The 21,708-nt window shown below is 38.9% G+C and overlaps 5 protein-coding genes across 5 annotated transcripts in view; 2 read left to right on the forward strand and 3 right to left on the reverse strand.

Annotated features, from left to right (window-relative positions):
* The window catches only part of LOC135337199 (la-related protein 7-like), a 30,188-nt gene extending 18,255 nt beyond the window's left edge, over positions 1-11,933 (forward strand). Inside the window, exons 13-14 of the mRNA XM_064533098.1 lie at positions 11,372-11,469; positions 11,671-11,933. Coding sequence (XP_064389168.1) covers positions 11,372-11,469; positions 11,671-11,832 — 260 coding nt within the window. The 3' untranslated portion in view covers positions 11,833-11,933. The remainder of the gene's footprint in view (positions 1-11,371; positions 11,470-11,670) is intronic.
* On the reverse strand, positions 975-3,006 carry LOC135337205 (TNF receptor-associated factor 5-like). Its single transcript, XM_064533104.1, has one exon. The coding sequence runs from the start codon at positions 2,399-2,401 to the stop codon at positions 1,127-1,129; it is 1,275 nt and encodes a 424-aa protein (XP_064389174.1). The 5' UTR covers positions 2,402-3,006; the 3' UTR covers positions 975-1,126.
* Positions 7,495-10,505, reverse strand: LOC135337202 (TNF receptor-associated factor 5-like). Its single transcript, XM_064533101.1, has one exon. It carries the CDS (start codon positions 8,885-8,887, stop codon positions 7,580-7,582), a length of 1,308 nt encoding a protein of 435 aa, XP_064389171.1. The 5' UTR covers positions 8,888-10,505; the 3' UTR covers positions 7,495-7,579.
* Positions 11,934-14,286: 2,353 nt separating the features above from the next.
* Positions 14,287-18,179, forward strand: LOC135336938 (uncharacterized). Its single transcript, XM_064532815.1, has one exon. The coding sequence runs from the start codon at positions 14,348-14,350 to the stop codon at positions 18,002-18,004; it is 3,657 nt and encodes a 1,218-aa protein (XP_064388885.1). The 5' UTR covers positions 14,287-14,347; the 3' UTR covers positions 18,005-18,179.
* Positions 18,180-18,438: 259 nt separating this feature from the next.
* LOC135337008 (uncharacterized) lies at positions 18,439-21,708 on the reverse strand. The gene has a single exon (XM_064532900.1). The coding sequence runs from the start codon at positions 20,287-20,289 to the stop codon at positions 19,321-19,323; it is 969 nt and encodes a 322-aa protein (XP_064388970.1). The 5' UTR covers positions 20,290-21,708; the 3' UTR covers positions 18,439-19,320.

A 21,708-nucleotide genomic window follows, 5' to 3' on the forward strand; every position in this document is an offset into this window, starting at 1 on the left:
CGCAACATTCGGTCAATACTGGGTCCGTTAGAATGTTAGTGCAAATAGTGCACTGATGATCTTCTGGTAGTTTGTCTACAAACTTGTAATTAACTGGTCTAGCCATTTTGCTCCAATCATATCAAACACTCTTTGCTACTAGACACATGTACTGAAGGTTATCTCCCGTAGGCTGCTATGAGCCTCAAGAATTTGGTAGTTAAAGGTCAGTTTGTTTTATTTTATGCCATAATCTTATATGATCTTATTTATAACTCGTGATGAGTGGTTACTACATACATTGTATACGAATTAGCCATATGAGGTGTTGAACACAATCTATTACCGGGCCAATAAACTGCTTGTGGCACTCATATATCCATGGAATAACTAATATAGTTGTTACAGAGCTTCACTTGTGTGCACATTGGATATATTGGCTCAGTATGAGGGCCTACGGCACTTTTGAGCCAATAATTATGTACGTCACAACTATTAGAGAGAGAGTATCGAACAAAGCATTACCTTGCATCAAGTGTATTGGAAAGTATGGTAACTGACCCACCTGGAGCCGCCACTTGCCTCAAGGCAGCAATAATGTTATTGCTAATTAAAATTGTCATTATTGATCACGCGTTTCAGCCAAATAAATCTGATTAGCGCACACATGCATTCGATGCTTGCTCTCTCTGTTTTATTTTGGACTTGTAAGTGCATAAATCACGTGTTCATATTGGCATAATTATAGTTTGCTTGTGGTGGGAGTGGTAGTAGTCATTAGGGTAAAAACCTGGGGCACTATTTAGTGCTATATATAGCTATGTTATCACTGTCTACTGCTCTCTGTGTGTGTTATAACTGTGCACTATAGAAGTATATGTTTTCAAAAGAGCACATTGATAGTAGTACACGTAATTAAACGCATGTGGGGAACCCTTGTAATGACAATAGCATTGTTGCTCCTCATAATAATTATTATTATAGTATACATGCAGTTAAACAGAAACAAAAACAGCTTTTGAAATGACGTATTATACAGAATCACTCATAATTTGCAAAAAAACACTAAGATGCTTGTACATTGGGTATAATTATATAGAAGGCTTTCTATGTACAGATCGTAGAATAAACTATATACTTAATGTGCTTATTGTAGAAAAGTAATGTCAACATAGAAATCTAAGTCCGAAGATATCAGAGAATATATGAAACCTGTTAGCTTAAGTTCTCTTCCTGAGTCACATCGTATGGTATTTGTTTTTTTAAGGTCGTTTAAGGAACACGAGAATGGTCGTCCTGTTGTAGGCTGTACTTTAATAGATAGTTTCTCAGGGTAACCGTGGATATCGCTTTTCTCTAGCAGAAGACGATAATTTAAGGTTCCTTTCCATGCACTTCTACTAACTCCAAGGTAGATTATGAATCCTGGGTATACGCATAGTGGTGGAGAACTGGCTATTATGGATGTGTTTCGTAGTGACTTTTCTGGATCCTCGAATAATCCCAGTTTATCAGTTATATGTACGCAGTGAGTCTTGCCATTAGGTTGTATCATTGTGGTTAGGGAGGTTAGTATTGTTTTAATACCATTCATTGGTTTCGTATCAGTTGGGGAAATGTCCATTGAACTAAACCCTGTTGATACAACTGAAACAAGCGTGTCAAAGTCTCGTTTTAGTTCCTTATTCTCTCTCTTAACACGAGCTAGAGCTGTATTAGCAGTAACCATAGTTGTCATGGTAAGTCGGAGATGGTTTTGCATGCTAGACGCTTCATGGTCCGAGATATTTTTACGAGGCAGCCTCACTTCACAACCAGCCTCTTTAAAGGGACAATCCACAATCTCAAGTGGACACTCTTTTCTGTGCTCTTCGATGTCTTTTCTCTTTAATTTCTCGTTGCATTTGTTAGGGCATGCTACGATGACGTTAGGGCAAGTTCGTTTGTGCCTTCCAACTATTCGACAATGCTTGCCCTCTTCGTTACAAAGCTCACAGTGCACTATTCTATTAGGACACTCTTGTTTGCAATGATGTTCGAGGTCTTTTCTTAGCAATCTGGCTGTATCGCAATTGTTGGTGCATTTAACGTATCCAAACGTACATTCGTTCACGTGCTTCGGGAAATCTCCATAACTGATGAGTACTTTACACCCGTTGTCACGATTCGTACAATACACACCCAACTGTTTGATTTCTCTGATTATCGGCTGGGAAACGATCTTATTGAAGTTTTCTGCTCGACACTGGGGGCAAATTGTTGCCTTTTTTTTTGTGATCCACTTTTCCAGACAGGCTTTGCAAAAATGCTGTCCACAGCACTCAGTTAGAACTGGTGTGTCTAGAAGGTTAGTACAAATACTACACTTGTACTTATCAGCTAACTCTTTGACAAACACTGGCTCTGGATTAGGAGTAGCCATAATAGCTATACTGTTCTTTTGTTAGTTTCAACTTCAGTGTGTATATAAGGTCAATCGTAATGACCACAAAATGTGCAATATACTATTTATAGTTCTCCCTAAAAAGGCATGAAATGCATGTACTTCCTTACAACTATAAGGTTTAAACATTGAAGAATAGTTTTTGCTTGTGTGCATGAACATTATGTTAAGGGCGGTTTGCATATAATTACTCGAAGAGCTCGTAGGTGGCCACGGGTATAGTATAGAGTAAGGCATCTATATTCAGACACAATGCATGTTCAGACACTCATTCTGAGGAAACAAGCAGTAATAAAAAATTTTCTTTTGCACCATCTGATCAAGCATGTGTTACTATGAATGTATGCAAAAAAGAATTGATAAATATCAACTACTAAGTCTTCAAGAGCTGAAAATGTGCTAGTGTCTGATAAACGGTAAGAACAGACAAAAAAATCGATCATCAGACACAACCTACCGTTTTTTCTGTAGGGGGATATGCTGAGAGTCACATAGTAATTATGTAAGGACAATAACTAAACAATAAAACCCCCAAAGTTGGAGTTGCAAAACGCTTGTATGTCCATGCAGCGATTATTTCTGCTGAGTCACTCGCCTATCAATAATCAGACATAAAATGAGGTCAAAGGTCAAATGTTCTTGGCATCCCACGCAAATTGGGTCAAAGGTCAAATGTTTTAGTGTATGTGGATGCCAGTGACATTTGACCTTTGACCCCATTTGCTGTCTGATCATTGATACGCGAGTGACTCAGCAGAAATAATTGCTGCATGGACATACAAGCGTTTTGCAACTCCAACTTTGGGGGTTTTATTGTTTAGTTATTGTCCTTACATAATTACTATGTGACTCTCAGCATATCCCCCTACAGAAGAAACGGTAGGTTGTGTCTGATGATCGATTTTTTTGTCTGTTCTTATATACCGTTTATCAGACACTAGCACATTTTCAGCTCTTGAAGACTTAGTAGTTGATATTTATCAATTCTTTTTTGCATACATTCATATAGTAACACATGCTTGATCAGATGGTGCAAAAGTTTATCACTGCTTGTTTCCTTAGAATGAGTGTCTGAACATACATTGTGTCTGAATATAGATGCCTTACTCTAGTCGTCTGGTTTGTCTGCATGTCTGTTTGTAATTTGTGAGCCTGCTCACCTGGATTCCATAGCCGGTACGTTTACAGCATCGATATAGCCTTCACACAACAAGTTATTAGTTTTAATAGTGGTAGATTTTGATGTCAAAGCTTCGTTCTCGAATAAAAGTGAGTAAAAGCGAACTTGCTTCTGTTAACTTTGAAGCTCTTTTCGTAACATTCTTTCTCCACATTTCTTAGTGCATGATACAAACAAGCATTTCTCGAGATGTTGATTTTGTTAACCCAGTGTAGTGATTTTTTCACAACTCTTGGAGCGATTAGGACAGTAGGTTCTCAAGCTGTTGATGACTCGTTTCATTCGTTTATCTTTGAAGTTGACTTTTCGACAATGTCAGCACGTTTTTTGTCTCTTGAGCCATTTTTTTAGACAGCCACCATTATAAAACAGTTGTCCACAATTAACATCCAGTCAGTACTGGGTTTGTTAGAATGTTAGTGCAAATAGTACAGTGATGATCTTCCGGTGCTTCGTCTACAAACTCATTTTAACTGTGCTATAGCCATTACTCTAATTCTATAAAACAACAATGTTGTCAGGGTTTCATCTAGTGGGGGGGGGCTGTGGTGAACCTTCCCCCCCCAAAATGCTCATCTTCCCCCCCAAACTTAATTTAAGTTGCTCTAATTTGTTAGCCTTTTGCAACAGTGTGAGTCATCACTATAGCTCCAGGTGGTGCTCTGTGTTTGATGCTTTATGTGCTGCCAGATCTTTTCTTGGAATCAATCAATGTCAAAGCAGAGACAAGTACACGGATCTATCTAGCCAGCATTTTGATATTATAGATCCTTGTACCACAGTGTCTGTTGTGCCACAACATGCATGTATTAGCATGGAACAGCTGATGAACGTATAGTAATCTTGGCAGTCCTTCTTTAATGGGTGGCAGCGATTTTAAGACAGCTTGTACAAGTCTGACAACTACTCTGTGACTTTCTCAATTCAACTGCTGCCCTCTGCCATTATCTGTCTTGTATTGTACAGGTTATCAAAAGCCTTGCATGGGCAACCTTTAATTGGTTGTTTTTCTCTTGGCAATTTTTCGCATTGCAAATGTTTTTGTGGGTCTTAATAATTATTATTATACATGTAGGTTTGCTGTAGAATGCAATCCTATGGTGACTGTGTGTAAAGTAACACTGGTCAGTACAACGCTATAATTACTGAACATGCATGGTACTGACTTAATTTATATAACATAATTATGTCAGAAAGTCTCAAATTCATGTACCATACATGTATGTGTATGGCTTTTTATTGTAAGGAAAAAAAACTCTTTCAGAACCTCTCCTATTAGTATTCTAGGTAGCCTTGGGTTGATAATTTACTGTGTACTGTCCCCCTCTAGTCGGTTCATGGTGTAGCCACATCTGGTGCAGATTGTTTCACTATACAGGGTTTTATTCTCTGCATTGCTGAGTTTAATTTTCATTTCAGGAATGGGCCGCTTTAGTTGGTGATCGTGTTTGCATTTCTCTAGTATACCCAGCAAACATCGTGTCCATCAGTGCCCATGCACATACATTTTGTAGCCAGGCTTGATGAAAAACGAAGCTGATCGAGCTTTATATACTCTGACTCTTTAACTAGTGGTAGGTAGTATCGTGTGTCACCTGGTGCTAGCATTGTGGTCATTGTGTCTAGAGAGCTTTTGGTGTTCTTGATAGCTGCTCGTGTATTTCGAGTGTTAGAATCGATGGTGCCTAGTTGCTTAGTTACACAAGATAATAGCTAGGCCATCAAACTTGCGTGAAAGTTGCTGTAGTTGATCTTTGGTAGACTTAGCCTCGAGTTTCATTGCTTTTCTTTCAGCTTCTGTCTCTTGCTCAAATTTGTTTGCTTTTTGCTCAAACCGGTTAGCTTTCTGCTTAAGCGTAACAGTCTCAGTCATCACTAGCTCCAGGTGGTGCTCTGTGTTTGATGCTTTATGTGCTGCCAGATTTTTTCGTGGAATCATTTCCGTATACACCCATGCAGCTTCAAGAAGGGACACCTCGCTGTTTCAAGAGAGCACACCTTCTGGTGATCTGCTAACTTACAGCGTTGTACTTTCTCATGCCCACAATTGTTGGGGCAAGAAATTGGGAAAAAGTACATTTGTCTAAGTGACTATTCGCTATTATTTCTTTGTGCATCCCCTCTGTTTTGCAATACTGACATTGTACCAAACGGTTTGGGCACTTGTTGTCTTTGTGATCTTGAAGCTCTTTTCGTAGCATTCTTTCTTCACATTTCTTAGTGCATGTTACCTCCACAAAGAAGCATTTCTCGAGATGTTGATTGCATTCACCGAGTGTAGTGATTTTGTCACAACCCTTGGAGCGATTAGGACAGTAGATCTTCAAGCTATCGATGGCTCGTTTCATTCGTTTATTTACCATAAAATGGAGGTTGGTCTCTCGACAATGTGGGCATGTCCTTTGCCTCTGTAGCCAATTTTTTAGACAGCCATTGCAAAACAGTTGTCCACAGCAACCAGTCAGTACTGGTAGAATCTCTGTGCAAATAGTGCAACGATGATCTTCTGGCCCCTCTTCAATTTTAGTAGAATATGCCTTCCTATAAACAGCTAGGTTTCACTGCATATATATTTCTAATGACTGCATGTATATATATAAGTAGCAATTGATTAGCAAAATAACTTGGCGAATGCTTGTCTGATAAAGTGCAGTACCAATAACTAGACACTAAATAAAGTGGGTGTGCTGAGGTGTGGTTAACTTATGCATGAATGCGATAAATTATTAAGTATTATAAAAATATTTACACAATAAGATATACGTGTCAATTTAATAAGGTTCTGGTAATCAATCTAGTATAACACAACATCAGGGCTGTGGATAAAATTAATGTATATATACATGTGCATATAATACCGTAGAAACTGGATTATAAGTGCATGTGCTTTTGGGGTCAATAGCAGAGCTCTATGCGCTATATATTCGAGGATGTGCCTATAATGCAGTCATTCGAGCCCCATGTGCCCAGCAATCTCGGATGTCTCTGTGATGAGTGCTGACTCGCAAGCTAGCTAGAAAGTGAGCAAGCAAGGAAAGCAGGCAACCCTAACTGGATCTATATCATGTTACAGTTCATTCACATCATTGAAATTCATATTATAAAAACATTTATATTGACCAGGAACTTGGAATAAAAGGACCTCATCCACGTCTCACATTCTCTCAGTATGATCAGACAAGGTAACAGCATGCCCAGAGAGTCTTTCCAGATGGATATCACCAGCTATATAGCTATCCTGCACTGTACAAGATAACTAGCTCATAGATAGATGAATCAATTCTAAAATTTCACTAATAACCAAAGCACTTCAATTTGAGTATAAAAAGCTTGCAGTTGAGCATGCGCTTAAAATAAAGATACGCTTATAGTCGAGTAAGCGCTAATAATCCAGTTTCTACGGTATAGCTATTGTGCTGGGCAGAGAGTCTCCTGTCACTCAGCATGGATGTAGTAGTCTATTGATTAAAAAAATGTGATTTTTGACTGTCAGGAACACATAATTATAGTCTCTTGTTGCAGCTCCTGCATGGCGAATAAAAGTTAACCAGAAGTTGCATGGTGATAGTTTCCCATTGTCTCTCTCCCTCGTGTTACTCATCTAGCTCTTTGACGGCTGCAAAATCAGGCATATAGTCTTGCTTTTTTTTCAGTCTGCATTGTGGATTGAATTGTTGCTAGGGGAGGTCCTTTTATAGTGCTGTGGTATAAGTCAGATATGCCACACCTACTTAGGATATGCACCCATATTATATTCTCATATATAGGTGTTGTATATTCTATACCAAACAGACAAACCAAACGGCTACTATAATCTCGGGTTAATATCGTATGAACTATAATAAATATTCTCAAGACACAACACAATATGATATATATATAGCAGTATCAATCAAGGTTCTGGTAATCATTCGTAGCATAATTATACTAACACAAAATCAGGGTTGTGGTAAAATAATGCATACATAATAATTATGTCAATTGAAAAGTCTCGCGCCACTCCGACTTGTAACACTATATAGCTTACAAATGTGCTTCTGTATTGTCAGGAATACAAAGTCTCTTGGATCCTCTCTAATAACAAAACTTTCACCAGGTTCTGGGTTGGTGATATCTCTTCTTAATATTTTGTCTCCCTCTATTTGGTTCACTGTGTGGCCACATCTGATGCAGATTGTTTCTTTATACAACGTTTTATTCTCTGTAGTGCTGAGTACAATTTCCAATTCAGGCATAGGCCACTTTATTTGATAATCGTGTTCACTTTTCTCTAAGTATATCCAGCATTTCGTGGTATTGATACTTTGCACATACATTTTATAGCCAGGCTTGATGTAGAACGAAGCTGATCGAGCTATTTCAGGTACTTCCTCTGACTCTTTAAATAGTGGTAGGTAGTATCGTGTATCACCTGGTGCTAGCATTGTGGTCATTGTCACTAGAGAGCTTTTGATGTTTTTAATAGCTTCTTGTGTTCGAGGGTCAGAATCGATAGTACCTAGTTGCTTAGTTACACAAGATGCTAGAGCATCAAATTTGAATGTGAGTTGCTCTAACTTCATTTCGTATTTCTTAGCCTTAAGTTTAGACCGAGCAGTTTCTGTCATCACTAGCTCCAGGTGGCGATCTTTGTTTGATGCTTTATGTGCTGCCAAATTCTTTCGTAAAATTGTTTTTGTGCACCCAGCTTCAAAGAAGAGACACTTTACAGGCTCAAGAGGGCACACCTTTTGGTGGCGTGCTAAGTTTTTGCGCTGCATTTGCTCATGTTCACAATTGTTGGGGCAAGAAATAGGAAAAAGCAGACATTTGTCTAAGTGACTTTTAGCTGTTATTTCTTTGTGCATCACATCTCTGTTGCAATACTGACATGGTACCCGGCGATTTGGGCACTTGTTTTCCTCGTTATCTTGAAGGTCTTTTCTAAGCATTTTTTCTCCACATTTCTTAGTGCATGATACCACTACAAACAAGCATTTCTCAATATGTCGATTGCATTCACCCTGTGTGGTGATTTTTTCACAACCCTTGGAGCGATTAGGACAGTAGATCTTCCAGTTATCGATGACTCGTTTCATTCGTTTATCTTTAATAAACTTGAAGTTGACTTCTTGGCAATGTGGGCATTTCTTCTGTCTCTGTAATATTAGCCAATCTGTTAAACAGCCCTCACAAAAGAGTTTCCCACAACACTCAATCAGTACTGGGTTTGTTAGAATATGTGTGCAAAGAGTGCAGTAATGATCTTCCGGTACTATATCTATTATACTAACTGAACTAGCCATTGCTCAAAGAATAATTCTGTATCTTCTTTATGCTATAGGTTATAGTCATGCATGTAGTAAAGGTTCTTTACCTTTAGGCTTTTATAGGTATACGTGGCCTCGTGGAATATTTGATGTAAAAGATCAGTGCGTGCATGTGCACTAACATGTGATTATGAGTTGAGATTGTGTCCATGACAATGGTACCATATGGCCATGCAGTCATGCATGTGATGTCTTAAACTGTAGTAATTAACTCTAACCTTTTAAAGGACCTATTATAGCAACAGCAAATAGTGAGACTGTGTCTTATTTGGTTAAGTGAGTACCGTTATGTTCTCATATGGTGTTGTTTAGCGAGTCATGTGTGCAGTTATTATTATTCTGCCCTGAGGCGTAGCCGCACGAGGGATATATACGGAGCTAGGATGCTGACTGTGTGTGTGTCTGTTCCATGCAGCTGTATATAACTGCATGCTAAACGGTTGCAATGCGACAAAAACTAACAGCTTCTATATGAAAACATTAATTTCACAACTTGAGCATAGTTTACAGAATTATGCCAGCAAATGAGCTTAACAGTGCATGACATCGCAGACAAATCTATCTGTGAAAATATATCACCTATACTAATACAAAATCAGTGTAATATAGTAGTGCAGCATAATTGTGTCTGTCAGAAAGCCTCAAATTCATTTACAATACATGTATGTAAATGGTTTTTTATTGTAAGGAATAAAAAATCGTTTAGAACCCCTCCTATTTGTATTGTAGGTTGCCACATCTGGTGCATGCAGATTATATACACAGGGTATTATTCTCTGCATTGCTGAGTTCAATTTTCATAGGCCACTTTAGTTGGTGATCGTGTTCACCTTTCTCCAAGTATATCGTGCAATTATCATGACTATCTAGGTCCACATACATTTTATAGCCAGGCTTGATGTAGAACAAAGCTGATTGAGCTTTATACTCTGACTATTTAACTAGTGGTATAGGTAGTATCGTGTGTTACCTGGTGCTAGTCATTGTCTCTAGAGAGCTTTTGATGTTCTTGATAGCTGCATGCTCGTGTATTTCGAGTGTTAGAATCGATGGTGCCTAGTTGCTTAGTTACACAAGATACTAGCTAGGCCATCAAACTTGCGTGAAAGTTGCTGTAGTTGATCTTTGGTATAGACTTAGCCTCGAGTTTTATTGCTTTTTTTTCACCTTCTGTCTCTTGCTCAAATTTGTTTGCTTTTTGCTCAAATTTGTTAGCCTTCTGCGCACAACAGTCTCTGTCATCATTAGCTCCAGGTGGTGCTCTGTGTTTGATGCTTTATGTGCTGCCAGATCTTTTCTAGGAATCGTTTCTGTACACCCAGCTTCAAAGGAGGGACACTTTGCCAATTTTTTAGACAGCCATCACAAAAAATTGTCCACAACATTCGGTCAGTACTGGGTCTGTTAGAATGTTAGTGCAAATAGTGCACTGATGATCTTCCGGTACTTTGTCTACAAACTCATTATTCAATGTACTAGCCATTGCTCTAATTATCAAACAGCATACTTTAATATAGGTATACATGTGCATGTGCTAGAGGTTATCTCCCTTGCTTTTACTGTGGTTGTATAGAAGCTTCAAGTATTTGTGTACATATAGGCTGTGGAATCATGTGATGTGTGGTTATTATATAGGGATACAATGAAAAAAGTAGTATTCTCTTGATAGGGTTTAGCAGTACAATACATTGTCATGTTATTATGCCTTGGTGCGCATGCGCAAGAGAGGTATATATACTTTAGTGTGTGCGTGTGCATGTGTGTGTGTGTGTGTATGCATGTGTCTGTGTCTGTGTAGACTGCTATAGGCTGTTCAATTAAGGATCAATGAAGTGCAGCAAGTAAGAGTTTCTATAGTCATGTTTCTTGGATTTCAATTCGTGGATTTGCAAAATAATGCTTATTTCTCGAGTTAAGCCTGGTTTTGCATACTTGAAATGTCATTGCAACCTTTTCAGAAGAATTCGTAGAAAAACTTGTCCATGGAGTGTTACTACTCTACTTATAGTAGCTAGTTAGCTCTGCACTAGGTATTCGTAGCTGCAAGAGTGAAGAGAGCTGCAATTAGGCTCTGCTGATGCCAACATTAATTTTAGACTTTGACTTTTGGCATCAATCCCTTTTAACAACAATCATGGTCGATCATTACCCACACTCTTTGAGTTTCTGGATTTACCTATATAGTTATATATTATTACATGCAGCAAAAAAAAAGCAAAATGTTCATCATGATTATAGCGTGTATAAAAGCTCTTGCCAATATAGCCATAGCTTTGACACTTCTACCGAGGTATCAGCACACTTTCATTATTAAACATTGTTCTCTATAATGTTATAATTAAGGTGCCTAATTAATATGCTCTAGCATACGTAGTTTCAGGTGTCCATTGAAAATTTTGTGCATGTGCATATAATTATGGATGAACTAGTCCACCAAGAAATTCAAACTACCCCATGCAGATGCTGAGGAGAGGGCGTACTTCCTCAAGACTCAGGCCGAGCGGAGACAGAGACACTTGAAGGGGAAGAAGCACAACCAGATGAGGGGACAAGATAAGGTGTGTGTGGTGGAACCTCTTACTATTGCATGGGACCTATAGTGTACTGTGAATACTGACGTATCCTGATCTCAGGGTTTGATTTAGCACCTTAGAATGTACATGCCCAATAATAATAATTCTAATTATGATGTTTACATAATTTTATTATAGTTTTACGAGTATTTTTATGATTTATTTCATGTACATGCACACTGACAGGTGATCAATAAGGCGCTGAGGAGAGGTCGTGGTTATGAGGAAATGAGATACACTGATAAGTCAGTTGATAAGTCATGTGACAAGTCAGGTGTCAAATCCAGTGATCCTGTGAAAAGCAAACGCGTCCACATTAAGTTCTCTGATAGTGACACTGAACAATAATCACTCCTCATGCATGCATGCTACATGCAATCGTACAATTATGTCATCACTTATTTTGATGCAATAACAACTGTTGGTTAAAAAATAAATTACTGCTATGGGGTAATGTAACTTGTGTAGTGTGCATGTGTCTATTAATTTAATACCACACAGTGGCAGATCCAGGAATTTTGAGAGGGAGTTCCAAAACTTAAAAAAAGGGTCATTACATTTCCTAAGGCCACTCCAAGTGATACTCTGGTTTCTGGTCCACCGCCCGCATCAGATTTTATTCTTGGATTTCTATCTCATTATTGGATTTCTATCTCATTATTTCTACTACGCATGCGCAGAATGGTCCATGTGGTACAAAATAGTGTGATAATGATATTCATTTGCAAAATAATGAGATTCATAAGGTGAAATTGATAATGACATAATGAGAAAAGCCGCCCGCCCGCATGCAATTAGAAAAACTTCAGGACCAGAAACCAGAGTGTCACTTGGAGTGGCCTAAACAATGAGCATTAGAGAGCCTGTGGACATATCAATTGCAAGACATCAGCCTAGTAACTATGTACAGATCATGATCATTATAGCTGAGTTAGCTAGTTGCTAGTACGTTGATCTCCAGTGTGTTCTTGTGTGAAAGGGAAGTTTCAGGGAACCCATGGAACCTGTCTGGATCCGCCACTGCCACAATCAAAGCTACGGAGGGAGAGGATTAAATGTAAAACTGAATGGCAAAGCAAATAATTATACACTTATACCCAACAAACGAGAAATTCCATTGACCACACTTATAAACTATTGCTACGTTATTGCTATAAAAGTAAAATTAACTGTTTTGGAATTACCTCCCTCTCAAATTTCCTGGATCCGCCACTGTGTGGTATGTATACTTTTATAGAGCGAAGTATAATAATTATGCAGCTATGTAATCAAAACGGCTGGCTTGCAAGACTATAGGCATGCACGAGCCGTATTATCAGCACTTCCCTGATAATACGGCCTAGGATCGAGTTTCCTCTATACTGCTCTTATACCTCTTCAATAATTATGCTGATCTAGTTTGAATTAGTGCATGCTCTATAGGTATTAGAAATGGAACACAATTATCTTTTTCTCATAATTATTTCGATCACACAAGTACAAGACAGAAAAGTATAGGTCAATTTTTCCCAGTTTGGAAAGAATGGTTAGAATGAGCATTTTTTGAGAGACATAATTATGTAAGGGGAGATAATAATATTATACTGTGATGTCAATCTTGTTACGTATAACGGTTCACGTGACAGGTACTTCCGCATTGACATTGCAGTTGCAAGAACTCTGACCCTGCAAATCCCTGTAGATAATTATACCCTATACCATAATTATGCATGTATACAAAATGTATAATCAATCAGATTTTGGGAAGGAAATGAATTGACAATTCAACTCTATATACTGTGATTAACCGTGAAAAGGTGCATGTGCATATACACACACACGTCAATATACTGTACCATTATATCAACATGTATTAGTTATTGCCCAATGACGTTAAACTCGTCTGACTGGTCATATAAATCGTAATAAAAGACATGTGTTTTGAAGGAATTTAGTGTATTCATTAGTTTTGCTGAATTCCATAGTAAATTTTTTAGGTTTTCTTCCCACTAGTAGTTGTAAAGGTAGTAGCCTATAAAAGGGACCAACTGAGTATTAGGTGGGATGGTGGGGCATAAGTCCCAAATGGATATCTCTTAAAGAAATCTACTGCATTTACACACAGTGCAAGTGCATATAGCATTATGCCATATAATGCAGTGCAATATATGGTAGCCATGGCAGTGATGCAACATGTCATATACTGAGCACTGGTTTGATTTGATCTGCCCACTCACTGGGCAACAAGAGTAATTACATAATAGATCACAGCTAATAACAAAGTCTGACGTATACGAAATTATGGTACTAGAGCACACATTTTTCTGGCTCCCGATGCTAACTGGACCAATGGGACGTACAATATGGTCAAGTATTGAGTGAGACCACAAACAATATGTAACCATGCATGCAATCAATAATATTTTGATTTCGGGAATTGAAAATATTCAACTATATATACTGTGATTAACCGTGAAAAGGTGCATGTGTATATACACACACGTCAATATACTGTACCATTATCAACATGAGTAATTACATAAAGCTATATAGATCACAGCTAATAACAATTAAGGTCCGACGTATACAAAATTATGGTACTAGAACACACATTTCTCTGGCTCCCCGTGCTAACTGGACCAATGGGACGTACAATAATTATGGTCAAGTATTGGGTGAGACCAGACAAACAAGATGTAACCATGCAATCAATAATATTTTGATTTCGGGAATTGACAATTCCTTGCAATAATATACTCTGATTAACCATGAAAAGGTACGTTTATTACATAAACAAATCTACTGTGTACCATAATCAAAAACCTATAAAAGCTATAATTATAGATCAGCAAGGTCAGACGTACGAAAGGTAATAATAATCATCATGACTACTGTAGCACAGTTTTCTTCGCTCATTCTTCTACTCTCTCTGGCTCTGACCTCCCCCGCTAACTGCTGGACCAATGGGACGACAGTCGAGTATTGGGTGAGACCAGACGCAATGTCAGAGTGCCCCCACTCCATACCACCACACCAGTGTGTCACTATAACAGATCTGGTGACTAACTCCACAGACACAAGCATCAATGATGGTATGAGTATCAATGTATTCTTCATAGCTGGGACTCATGTTCCAAAAACAGATGGTTGGATTATTGTCGGAAATCCTTATTTAGATCAGGAAGTATCAGCAACTTTCACAGCAATTTTAGATGAACAAAACCAACAAAATGTTATAATTGATTGTGAGTCAGGTCACCCAATTAGCTTCGTGTTTCTTCAACTTCTATCTTTAACTTTGAAAAACGTCGAGCTACAAAATTGTGGTTTTAAACTACACTTTAATACTTATAGCTCAATTTTTCTGGATGAAATCACATCATCAGTAGTAGTCATGGACGTACCCGAGCTGGTAATTGCTAACATCAATATCACTAGTAGCAGAGGAGCTGGTATGGTCATTATCCTAACAGACTTTCACAGGAATGTCAGCAGTAACCTTTTAATGCTAAATGAAATTGTCATAAACGGTAGTATTCCTACGAGAAATACTGTATTCAGAGGCAACTTGCACGTAACGTTCATCGCGTCACAAGAAAACACATGTAGGAAACCCACAACTATCTCAATAACAAATTCTACATTTTCAAATGGAATTGGTGGGCCCGCTAATTTTCCAGACGACGTTGTATTCGGGAGCTCTTCCGGTGGACTAACACTTTCTATGGTAAACTTACATAATGTAAGTATATTGATAAACAGGTGCAAATTTATAGGCAATAAAGCTCATAATGGCGGTGGTATCAGACTGTTCGTACAACATAAAGATGAACACTCGGATAGTTTGAGATTTAACAATCGCATTCATATCACCAAATCAATCTTTTCAAGGAATACAGCTGTTAGACTTGGCGGTGGGTTTGCAATAATTTTAATTCACCATAATATATCAGAAGCAGTGTTTAGGTCAGCTGGATTTGGTGGTGCAGCATTCGCACAATTCTCTTTTGACAAATGCACTTTCATAGGCAATGAAGCTAGACTGGGAGCAGCTATCTATAATTCAGGAAACAGATTTGACAAGCCCCGTCGTCATCAACAAATCAGTAATTGCACATTCATGAACAATACATGCATGATAAATACAGCTACATGTAGAACAGATGAAGAGAGAGAGGAAACTGGTACAATTCATGTCGAACATGGGAAATTTCTGCGTATCGAAGATGTTGAAATTACCGGCAATGATTGTAGAGGTATTTACCTTTATGACACGGATCTACTACTGTCTGGAACAAGCGTAATTAACGGTAACCATGCTCGGCAGTCAGATGGCGGGGCTATACTGTTTGAATGTACAATACAGTCAAGTCTAAAAATTTTTTTTTTTTTTAAACTCACTACCCTCAGTATAACCAACAACACAGCAGATGGTAATGGTGGTGGTATTGCAATTCGTCATTGTGGGAATGAACATCGTTCTGCATGTATTTTTATCCAACCAACACATAAAATAACAATTATTATGAAACACAACACAGCGATGAAGGGAGGTGATGCAATTTATGGAGGCTATCTAGAAAACTGTAAATTGTGGGATATATTTGATATCATGGAGAGAAATACATCATCAGCTGTTTCCTCTCCACCAAATAAAGTGTGTATTTGCTCTGATGACTTCCCACAGAAACACACTTGTTCACTCTCCATGCAACTAGACACTTATCCAGGACAGAGGTTCCAAGTTCCACTAGTGTGTGTGGGGCAGTACGACTATTCCTCCTCTTGCAAAGTACAAGCAGATTTAGTGAAAAGTATCGCAAAAATTGCTGGAGAGACACCTCTTCAAAATATTGGCTTACAATGCAAGCAGCTGTACTACTCAATAGAAACTCAACAAACAAACTATACTGAAGCAATGAGTCTAACAATAGTCAAAGAACAAGACATTAATTACAAATGGAGAAATCAAATAGCACGAACAGTACTTGAGATTAGAATTAAAGCATGTCCACCTGGTTTTATTAATGCCAAAAAATGCACCTGTACAGACTATCTAGCATCTAATGGAATCACATGCAACATTGACGAAGAGCGACTGTACAAGACGTCCTCCATGTGGGTTGGCAACTATTCAGGGGACGTTGTTGTGCATCAAGTCTGTCCATTCGATTACTGTAAGAGCAACTTCACCAAAGTCGATCCTTTCAACCAGCAAGAGCAGTGTGACTTTAATCGCAGTGATGTATTGTGTGGAGCTTGTCGACCTGGGCTCAGTCTAGCCCTGGGTACATCGCAGTGTAAAGAGTGCTCTAATATCAACCATCTTTTTTTGATACTATTTGCACTGGCAGGAGTCGTCTTGGTTGTCCTTTTACTCAAATGTAACCTCACTGTTTCCACGGGAACTATTAACGGTCTCATCTTTTACGCCAACACCGTACGATCCACACAAACTGCTTTCTTTCCGTCCAGCACTGATAACAAATTCGTGAGGGTTCTCTCGGTCTTTGTTGCCTGGGTGAACCTTGACCTGGGCATAGAAACATGTTTTGTGAATGGACTCAACACATACTATCGTACATGGCTACAATTTATTTTTCCTTTGTACATTTGGACAATAGTAGGCCTGCTAATATTAATCAGCCGCTACTCTATCAAAGTCTCTAAATGGACGGGCTCAAACACAGTATCAGTTCTAGCTACACTCTTCCTACTATCGTACGCTAAACTATTGAGGACTACTTTCGATACCTTTTCATCGACCACTCTCACAGATATCAACGGTACAACCACCATCCTCTGGTTACTCGATGGCCGCTACACATTCCTCGAGTGGCCGCACAGCTTGCTCTTTGCAGCTGGCCTGTTCATATTATTAGCACACATACTGCCATTCACTATCCTGTTATTAATGGCCCCGATTCTGCAGCGATACACACACTACAAGTTATTACGATGGGTAAACAAGTTAAAGCCTCTACTGGATGCTTATCAAGGTCCTTACGGAATCAAGTCTCGCTATTGGACTGGACTACTACTGCTAGCTAGACTCATTATACTAACAGCTGTGTCTTTAAACGTATCTGGAAAACAAGCCATCAATTTGCTAGTGATAATCATAGTATTGTCTATTATAATGGCAACACTGATTGTATTCAATATAGGAACAAAGCTCTATACAAGCAAACTATCAAACTTCCTGGAGCTATTCTTTCTGGCAAATCTTCTGCTACTAACCGCTACGTTACTGTTTCTGCAGACAAATCAGAGTGATAAAATCAGCGGACAAAGTATAACAATCTGTTGTATGGTGGGTAGTGCATTCGCTATGTGTGGCCTCATCTTAGTCTATCACTGCTACGTTGTATGTCAGAGAATAGAAGCCATCAAGCGACTAACATCGAGAGTTGTTTCCTCTCTAAAAGGGCCTCAGAATCGAGCACTAACTAACGATGACATCATATGTGGTCCCCCACATAGCACACCCCCCACAGTCACAGAGGTTGATTTGAGGGAACTGCTACTAGAGGATAACTAATCATTGACTAACATTGCACGCACATGCAGAGATAGATAAACACTTAATTTAGCTAGTGTATTCGAAAGACTAAATTATTGATCAGGCAAAAAATAGCTGAAGTATATACCCTCACAATTGTCATACACACAGTGTACTCTCACCTTCTGACACAATAAAACGATTTACATGTTTTGAGAAATTGCTTTATTTGGGGACATGTATATATACATGCACAGGCTTTTAATAAGGGGCAAATATTTATATGAGAGAGCAGCTGCTTCAGAACACTGTTACACATTCATTTGCCGTCATACAACCAAACAATATCACTTGTATTGTCAACTCATATTAATCAAAGGCAAACAGGAACAGTTAGTCTCACGTTGCGGTCTGGATTTCACCCAAAATACTAGATATACTTATAATTTTTGTCTATTGGCTATAATTATAATTGAGAGTTTGACGTGTGTTATCTTGTGGACATTAATTAGCTACAGTCACAACACAAATCATAATAACAGCTAGCAGAGGATAATTAAAACAGCAATGAATATTGTAATCAGCGATTATATCATTCTAATCTAAGTGTGTACCTCAGCTACAGTTTAGACTTTATTATGTATGGGACCAATTTCTGTGCATGTAACAGCAAGACGATGGTTGACTCTTGTAGGGGGAGGGGCTGGTCTGTAGTCCTCTGTGGTGAGGGGGGCTAGCTCATCCATGTAGGGTAATATCATCTGGTCTGGCCTTGTGGCTGGTCTGATGATGGGAGGAGTGATGTAACAATCAGGGTCAGCTTCTTCCATGGCTCCATCATGATCAGTGTAAGGTGGGTTCAAGGCATCTCTTTGTTCATAGTCGTCTACTGCTTTGAGTAATTCATCATCATCATTTTCATCGGCTACCAGCTGCTGATACATTTCCCGACCATTGCTAGCTCGTCTGACTACAACATTAGCTCCTAAATTCCTTATGGTGTCTTCTATCTTCAGCCATGTATTAATATTCTTGAGTACGAATTGGTAAAAATGGTAGCAGAGGGTTATTGCAAAGATGACAAAGGATATAGCCATCGAAGTATTGGCTAGGGCTGACTGATTTTTTCTGGTATCTTTGACAAAGGAGGTGCCAAATGCTAGACAAACAATATTGAGTAGATAAAGAGTTTCGAGGGAATCACGGATTTTGTTTTTGTACAAACGATTGTTCAGTAATTTCCAGCTGATCAGTCCAACTGATAGAACACCAGCTGATAGAACAGGGAGAGAAGTGTCCAAAGCCAGAGCAGTTATTATATTATGAGCGATAAAAGAAAATAGGAGCAGTCCCACTCAGTAGCGATGTTTGGGCGTGAATGGAGCATAGTATGCATCCATGAAGCCAATGTACTTCGTGTTCTTAGTCCATTTCATGAGTTTCCATTTTGAGCAGCGAGGAAACCATTGTCCAAAGAAGAGCACCACAGTGAACACTACACCAGAAATGAGGATTATGGCGGCAAAAACAAACCGAGGGACGTGACCGGAAGTGAAATATTGCACATTGCCGTCATACATCCAAACTATATCACTTGTACCATCAGGATAATCCAAGACCCTGTGTTGCAGTGCAGCAATGATAAACCGTAAGAGTTTGGAATAAGAGAGTAGGACAAGTGTGCCTAGGGCAGCAACTGGATTCCTGTTGGAGAGGAGCTTTGCAAAAGAGTCGAAGTACTTGCTCACAATGATTATTAAGAACATCAGAAGAAACAGGTAAGCAGGAAAGACAATCTGAAGGAGCACTTTTGCTTGAGAGTTCATTCCATCATAAAAGCATGTCTCAATACCCAAGTCAAGATTCACCCACGATATGAAAACTGTCAAAGGGTTATGAAAAGGTATGAAAATAGACTGATTTGCAGCTAATATATTAGTGTAGAAGATCAGCCCATGGATAGTGCCTGTTGCTACGGTAATGTTGAAAACGAGAATGAATACAACTAGTACTATGCCTGCCAGGGCAAACGGAAGTAGCAGGAGAAGGTAAGAGTTTGAGCAGAGTTCACATCGTGATGTACCTAACACAAGACTCAGTCCTGGTTCACATTCTCCACACAAGACACCACTTCGATTGTAGTCACACTGTTCGTCAGGGTTGCTTAGACTGATGTTGACTGGCTTTAGTACACAATAGTCAAATGTACAGTTACTAACAACATACCCACTTCCGTTAGTGGTATTAGTCACTTCTATCCATATGTTGTTATTGCTTTCCAGCTTTATGGTCCCATTTTCTTCAGAACAGTTTGTTATCTGCATCTTGTTGCAAGACTGGATCACAGTCACACTTACACTCAATTGAGGACTGAATTGGTTGGAGTCCAATAGAGCAATCACATTTTTGAAAATATATGTTTAGAATTTGTCTTGAAATTCCCAAATTGTTGCATGGACCCTCAGCATAGAGTTTCACTTGAGCAGAGCTGTCTTGTGAGAATACATTGTACTCTAATTCTGTGCACTGATTGCCAACTTCTTGTTGTGCTTGTCCTTCTTTGAGACGACCAACTCCACTCTCAGTGATAACAAAACTGTGAATTGTGGCATTATTCATTGGATTTCCAGCTTGGTCTACAGCCATAACACTGATTGTGAATGCTGGTCCCTTTCTAACAGAAATGGTCTGCTTGGTGGTGTTACACAACTTCACTCTTACAGCCTTCGAAGCTATCGATGAATAATGCACAGTATTGTTCAAGTACTCAAATCCATTGTCTGATGAAGAGAGTTCGGCTGATACATCCACCGTACACCTGTCAAACAGACCTCCGTAAATATCTGCTCCTGACTGGGAAGCTGTGTTGTTGGTCAAAAAAGTGTTGCAATAATTGATTGACTTATTATTTAAACACTTAACTTCTTCAGATGAAGACGGAATACCTTGGAGCAAATTTAGCACGATCTTAATAAAATTGATATCAAAACCATACAGATTTAGAGTTTGAATGAAGCATTCTGTTTGTGTCAGATCTCCTGCAGTAGTTACATCCTCTCCTCTACACACACCACTCTCAGTACTGTCTGCCACAAATATCCCCCCTCCATATTGAGCCGTGTTATTCTGAATTTCTAGTATGACCAGCGTTTTACCAAGCTCTAGCTCCAAGTCCTGTTTCAGAATATATATCCTGGAGCTTTGCTGTAGATACATTCCACCTCCGCTATTGTTTGCTGAGTTTGACTTGATTTGGACCTGAGCGTGAGAAAAAGCCTTAATGTTTGAAGCGACTGCATAAATACCTCCTCCATTTTGTGCATCATTTCGATCTATAATACTCTCTTACAATACAGCTTTCATGTCACTACATGTACACAGGACAAACTGACGATTAAGTAAACAACCAGTAGTGACCTTCGAATCAAATTCAATTTCGCTTGAGTATGCATAAATCCCACCACCATTGTGTGCTTTGTTATGAGAAATCTCTATTGGATAGTGAACAAAGAGTGTGCTCTCTCTCAGAAACACACCTCCTCCAACAGTAGCTATATTGTTAGAAATGACCACTCCTTCTGCATTGATATAGATTTGACTCTGAACTGCTCTGATGGCTCCACCCTGCACACCACGATTGTTACTGAGAGTTGTGGGTCCATTGAACTCCACTCGACTGCTTAGAGCATACACAGGGTTTACATTATTGCTAACATTGTTAACTCCCGTAAAATAATGACAAG

The sequence above is a fragment of the Halichondria panicea genome, chromosome 6 (genome assembly GCF_963675165.1).
Source record: "Halichondria panicea chromosome 6, odHalPani1.1, whole genome shotgun sequence".
In the NCBI taxonomy this organism is placed as follows: Eukaryota; Metazoa; Porifera; class Demospongiae; order Suberitida; family Halichondriidae; genus Halichondria; species Halichondria panicea.